Source organism: Parasteatoda tepidariorum, chromosome 9 (assembly GCF_043381705.1).
Source record: "Parasteatoda tepidariorum isolate YZ-2023 chromosome 9, CAS_Ptep_4.0, whole genome shotgun sequence".
Classification (NCBI taxonomy): domain Eukaryota; kingdom Metazoa; phylum Arthropoda; class Arachnida; order Araneae; family Theridiidae; genus Parasteatoda; species Parasteatoda tepidariorum.
Window position 1 is genome coordinate 18,571,187 of NC_092212.1, and position 6,899 is coordinate 18,578,085.

At 29.0% G+C, this 6,899-nt stretch overlaps 1 protein-coding gene across 1 annotated transcript in view; it reads right to left on the reverse strand.

The window, feature by feature from the left end:
• Nucleotides 1–292: 292 nt before the first annotated feature.
• Nucleotides 293–6,899, reverse strand: part of LOC107454713 (germ-plasm component protein maelstrom) — a 29,593-nt gene continuing 22,986 nt past the window's right edge. Inside the window, exons 9-11 of the mRNA XM_071185760.1 lie at nucleotides 2,513–2,573; nucleotides 746–910; nucleotides 293–415 (exon numbers count right to left, since the gene is read on the reverse strand). Coding sequence (XP_071041861.1) covers nucleotides 375–415; nucleotides 746–910; nucleotides 2,513–2,573 — 267 coding nt within the window. The 3' untranslated portion in view covers nucleotides 293–374. The remainder of the gene's footprint in view (nucleotides 416–745; nucleotides 911–2,512; nucleotides 2,574–6,899) is intronic.

Genomic DNA, 6,899 nt, shown 5'->3' on the forward strand with positions numbered 1-6,899 from the left:
AACATAATTAAAATTTAAAACCTTAAGCCAATTAAAAACTACATTTTGATTCATAATTGCTCAAGTATTTACTAAATGCAGATATACAACCATTTCAAGAGTTCAACATTACAAGCTCAAGGAAGGCACCATTTCAAAACATTTTAAAATTAGCTTTTACAAATGCACAAGTTCTGGCATTAAAAGATATTTACTATATCATTTATAGACAATTTGGCTAAATTAAAAATAATGGAAAATGTACAACCATGAAATGAAAATGCGATAGATATGAATGAATTATAGAAATCTCTTTTTCACAACAACAAACAAGATCTTTTATGACCTTAAAAATTACTGATATCACAGTGATAAGTTGGGATTACAAGTTTAATCTAGTCTCGCTTTTGACCCCTTCCAATTCCATGACCAGGAGCTACACAACAAAGAAAAAAATCAAAATATTAACAACAGGATTTTAACATAATTAACAGTAAAAAAAATGCAACAAAATATATATTTATTAACAATTTTATTTTAATTGTTCCCTCTGTCATAAATTTGGACAACATGTTTAAACTGCAATCAATCATAGATATCATTTTTATTACTATTTACAACTATTATAAATTTATTTTTAAAAAACTTTCAGAATTTTCATATTTAAAACAAAAATAATACAATTAAAAGAAACTATTACAAAAAAAAATGCAAAATATTAAAAGCTGATTATTGCGTTAACTATAATAAAACGTTTCTAACAAACCTGTGGCTGGTGTCATGTTTAGTCTTAATCGAGCCATCTGAGCAGACATGCAAGTTGATGCTGGTTGTCTATGGCCACTAGTTACAGATGAAGATACCACACTTTGAATGTCACTCTGAATATCAGAGAACTGATCAACTTCACTTTCTGTACCAGAATAATAGGCTGTGAGATTGGAAAAAAGATGTTACAATTTGATAAATATCAGATGCTGACAATTTCAAAAACAACAACCAGTAAAAGTAGTATAAGAACTTTTATGTAATTTAAAAGTAAAAAAATAAAATAATAATAAATGATACAAAGAAGAAAATTTGCACATAAGGATTACAATAGAATGTTAATCATTCAAGTGATCAAAACTAAACCAATTTCATATCAATCTAATGTTGTAACAATACATCCATCCAAGCCATTTGATATTAAAAATATCTTACAAAATGTTAACGATATAACCATTTTCAATTGAAAAAATTAAAATAAGCTCACATTCTAGGTGTACTTAACTTATTGGCACCGAGCGCTTCTCATTGTATTGGTATAAAGCTTTTAAATTTATTTCATAACCGCTGTTGAACAGACAACCCAACTTTTTGGGTTTAGAACTATTAATGGTCAGCTCAGTAGACTTGTAATTTTGAACCCAATCCAGAAGACAAGGGAGCTCCGGGATCAAATATTGAGAGAAATTTGTCTTTGTAGAGGACTTTTTAATAGAACGTTTTAACACATTACATGGAGAGGAAAACCACCCTTGGTAAGCCTCACGGCAAAGAAGCTCTAACCAATGATTTGTCTACCACTGAGGATATTTTATGTCAGCACTGTGATCAGTGCGAGCCGGGTGCGGAATTCGCATCGATCAGCCATTGCTGGGATTCAAATCCAGTTCCCCTCATTGGAAGGCAAACGCTCTATCCCCTGAGCCATCAAGGCTCTGGTCTAAAGCTTTGATGAAAATTTATTAATTCCCATTGTTACAATGAATTCTACTTGTACCTGCCAAGAAACGATAGAACCTAGTATTGTAATCCAATGCAGAACACCAATTAAAATAAGAGTACACTAGCAAGTTGGAAACTATTGATACTCATATTCAAGTGCAAAGCTTTAGTTAAAATGTAAATACGCTAGCTGACAAAGAAGTCTAAATTTTGATAGATGCTAAGAAGGCACACTGGCAAGAGGTTAAAGAATGATTTAAATCCAAACTATATAATTTATTTTACCGAAAATTTTGGTTCCTTTTATATAGAATGGATTCATATAAAACAAATATGAAGCATAACTTATCGATTCTTTTTCGAGTAATGGATTCAAACGAATTTTGAAGTACTTAACTCCAAAGAAGGGTAAAATAGGTTTAGTTTTAAAATTAGTATTTATTTCCTTAAAAAACATATGGATATTGTTTTAGAAATAAAACTGCACTTAAATAAATGTATTTGATTACATTAAAAAATTAAGAGCAAAAAATATTTGTTTTTTCATATTATTAAACAGTTAATGTTCACAGCTAACAAAATTAGATTTTACTCAGGATGTAGTATATTTTATTGAACTCTACACAATTTCATCAAAAAGCAGAAAAAGTGTTTGCGGTTTACTTGAAATATAAATAAGAATGTAAAGTTTATCTTGGCGTAATTTTTTTTTTCAAGTTAATGAAAATGCACAAATATTATTTCATGATTACGACAAAATTTTCATACATTCACATGCCAGATATTTTATCAAATTTGACTTTATATACAAAGATATACTTACTGCTTCGACTGTCTAATGGTAGAGGAGGATTGTAGTTGTTACGACTTAGCTTAGGTGGATCCTGAAAAAATCAAAAGTTAGATTTACAAAGATTTTTAAAAAAATTCAGTAATTGATAAATATGAAGATTCAATGAAGCTTGGTACAATTTAAATAACATACAATCAACATTCAACAAAACAGGATATTTAAAATAAATAAGTAAAAAAATAAAATTAAAAAATGATGGGAAATAAATTATTTGGTGGCTAAATAATCAATCTTTATTTTTCAGCTGTAATCATTAATTCGTGAATAAATTAAGTGAATAAATTCGTGAATAAATTAATTCATTAATTCGTAATAAAGAAAAGGCAAAAATATATTATAAAATATTTTTGTGTCGAAATCCTAAATTTGTATGACTATACTACTACAGGGTGGCCACTCAAATCAGATTTCCCTGATTTTTCCAGGTTTTCCAGATAAAAATCTTAAAATTTCCAGGTTTTTGTTTCTTTTTTCTTATAAAGTGTGGGATGTGTACAAGAAAAGTGTCTATATTATAAAATATTTTATTCAAAATGTTATTTTTTTAACATATCATCTTGAGAAAAATAATTTATTTTGGCAATTTGGCAAAATTTTTTATTTATTTTTCAAATGTTTTGGTACAAAATTTTGAATCAAAAATCATATATTGACCAACAAAAGAATAAAATTAAATATTAATATACAGTTGGTTCTTAAAAAAAACATATTTTAAAAATATGTTATAAAAGGTTAAAATGAAATAGAAAAAATTAGCATTAATGCAACAATTGTAACGATTTATCGACAAACATTGCTGTTAGCGATTGTAAAAAAATGTGCGATTGGTTAGTTTGCTGACAAAAAATAATTCACAGATTTCTTTGAATGGGAGTAGAAAAGCTTTCAGAAAAAGAGTGTAATATAAAATCTATTATTATTAAATTATAGCCAACAATTTTTGGAGAATTTTATAAAGTTAAAAATACAAAAACATTTTGTCAAAATAGAAAAAATAAATTACGCCCAAAATATTGGAACTAACTTGAGCCATAAATGGATTCAGCCCAAGGACAGAATTTAAAAACAGAAGCTAATATCCTAATCCCTTTTTCCATCTCCACCAGAATCTTTCCTAAATTGCACAGTCCCATAGCAACAAAGGTTTCTGCATTCGTTTAGCAACATTGGGAGAATTTTATGTGACGTTCTAGTTTAACAGAGCTGCAATGGAGCAAATTTTGATGCACAAGCAAAGTATCGCTAAGTTGATGATATTTCAACTGTTTGGAGAAACATTTCCGTTTAAAAAGAGTGGGTATAATGGATGAAATAATTTAAATTAAGAAAATTAGTAAATAATTTAAATTAGTGAAGTTAAAAAAATTATCAAAGAAAAAATTTCCAGCTTTTCTTTAAAATTCCCTGATTTTTCCATGTTTTTATCTAAATTTCCCTGATATTTCCAGGTTTTTTCCAGTATAAAAAAATTCCCTGATAATTCCAGGTTTTCCAGGTGGGTGGCCATCCTGTACTAATACCTCTAAGGCAGTATACAAACTTTATTTTGTAGCGTACCAGTCTACAGAATAATGTCAAGTCTTCATAATAACTTTGCAATAAATAATTTACACTTGATAATAAAATTTGCCCTTATCTCAGATGATTAAACCTGAATAATAGAAAAATAAAATACATTCACATAACAAGCATTCTAAACAAAAATGAATTGTGCAATTCATAAGAGTAATCACGTACAGATTAAGGAAATAAACAAAATATAATACAGTAGTCTCCACTTAGTATGATCACAGTTAATATTAGTTAATATTATCTTCAGATGGATAGGAGAGTGGTGATTGGAAGTTAATAGGACAGGATCATTTTCAAATCTCAGAAGAGAGAGGAACTTATCTGATCCGTGAGCTTGCTGAAATTTCATGCTCTGCTGACATGCATAAAGTTTAACAATATGGGTAGCAGAAAGCAAACTGATTAAAAATTAAAACAAAGATTCAGGCATGAAAGTGGTAGAAAATAAAAAAAGCTGAACTTTTACAATGCAGGAAGAGGGGGGGGGGGAGTCGTACTGTGATATATATAAAAGCAACTTTTAACACTACCAGGAGATTTTTTATATAGTTTTAAAAGTGACAGAAGCATTTAGATTATATAGACAGTGAAATTTAAATTTTTTAAAAATTTTGATCACTACTAGCGGCTAACTTGTTTTTAAAATCATGTTAATATGTTTCGCGATATTGGATATTAAAATCACATGAATATGAATTGCGATGCTGGATTTTAAAATCACGTGAATAAGAATAGCGATGTTGGATTTTAAAATCGTGTGAATAAGAATAGCGATGTTGGATTTTAAAATAGTGAGAATAAGAATCACGATATTGAATTTTAAAATCGCGTGAATAAGAATCACGATATCAGATTTTAAAATCGCGATGTTGGACTTTAAAATCGCGTGAATAACAATCGTGATGTTGGATTTCAAAATCACGTGAATAACACACGCGATGTTGGATTTTAACACACAACATGATATTGGATTTTAGAAGCATGAAAATACAAACTGCGATATTAAATTTTAAAATCGTGTAAATAAGAATCACAATACATAATTTTTAGATACTGTGAATACTTATCACAACGAGTTATGTTCATACCGCGTATAAATAAGAAAACCAATGTTTGATATTGCAACGCGTGCGAATGAATCACAATATTGAAATTAAAAATATATTAATGCGAATCGCGACATTGGATTTTAAACTCGCGGGTACACGAATCGCGATATAAGGTTTTAAAAACGTTGAAATACAAATCGCGATGGTGGATTTTTAAATTGCGTGAATGGGAATCGCAACAAGTAACTTTTAAATCGATTAAATACGAAAATCGATGTTTTACATAAAAATCGTCTGAATAAGAATCGCAATTTTAGCAGATTCTGGTGCAGTTCCTAATATTTAAAATTCTGAAAATCAGCCAGACTTTTTCCAATCTATATCGGAAGTCGCGTTTGTCTAAGCATCGGCGTACATGCTGAAATTCTACCCATTTTCTTTTGAAGATAATTTTTTCGGGAGGCTACTGCAAGGGGGGGGGATTTCGTCGCAAGTCCGACTATTGTTCGCTCGGCTTGGGTTTCTCTTATTGGACTCCCAAAAAGTTATTGGAACATGGTCGAAAATTTTAAAAATTGGGAGAAAAAAGCAGATTTTTGCTTTTTTGCAGAAGTCTTTCATTCCTGAAAGATTATAATAGATTACCAAAAATGAGAAATGCAATCAAAATAGTAAGNCAATGACTTTCAAGGACCTAAAATCAAATTTTTCAAGGACCTATTCGGCATTGTTATATGCTTAAGTACATTTCAACCAGATTTTACCCTGCCTAGAAATTGTATATTTTTAAATCACAATGCTTATTTGACAAAAAAGAAAAATATTTATTAAATTTATCAGCTAATAATACAAATGGTTGATAGTTAGATAGCTGTTTCAAATCACTTTAAAAAATTCCAATTAACCAAAAAAAAAAAAACTCAAATTGACATAGGATACTAGCCAACATTTAAAACTAGCATCAGCGAAACGTTATGAAAAATTTAATGAAGTGAATTAGAATTAATGAAACTGAATGAATGTATAATGCATATTACATTAGCGTGAATTTTAAAATTTAGTGAATATACCTAATTTTCACTAAGCGTAATTTTTAAATCGCCTTTATACGAATCTAGTTATACTATATGTGAATCAAAATTATAAGAAAGGTGAAGTCTCGAAGATTGCGTAAATCACGTAGCCCAGTGTGTGATTTGTACATTAAAATGGAATTGTAGCAAATGTTTTTTTCAAATCAGAATAATATGAATAGCAAATGATAGAAAACGCACGAACTAACAAGATATAAATGTGAGATACATAAATCACTTTAATGTGAATTCTGCGTGATTAGTTAATAGTTTTCATGTGAATAGTGATCATTATGATGTAAATTGCAATTTGTGATTCGAAAGGTTCTTAATATAGAACAGCTATGTGTAATCCATGAATCATTTTGATGAGAATTGTGGGCAGTAATTCTTAAATTTCTCTTTTATGAATCGCAATGTGATTTGTAAACTACTAGAATGAGAATTGTGAGGCATGATTCTGAAATTACTTAAATACATATCATCTTAATCAGCTATGTGTAAATACGCATCATCTTAAATCAGCTATGTGTAATCCTTAAATCATTTTGATGAGAATTGTGGGCAGTAATTCTTAAATTTCTCTTTTATGAATCGCAATGTGATTTGTAAACTACTAGAATGAGAATTGTGAGGCATGATTCTGAAATTACTTAAATACAT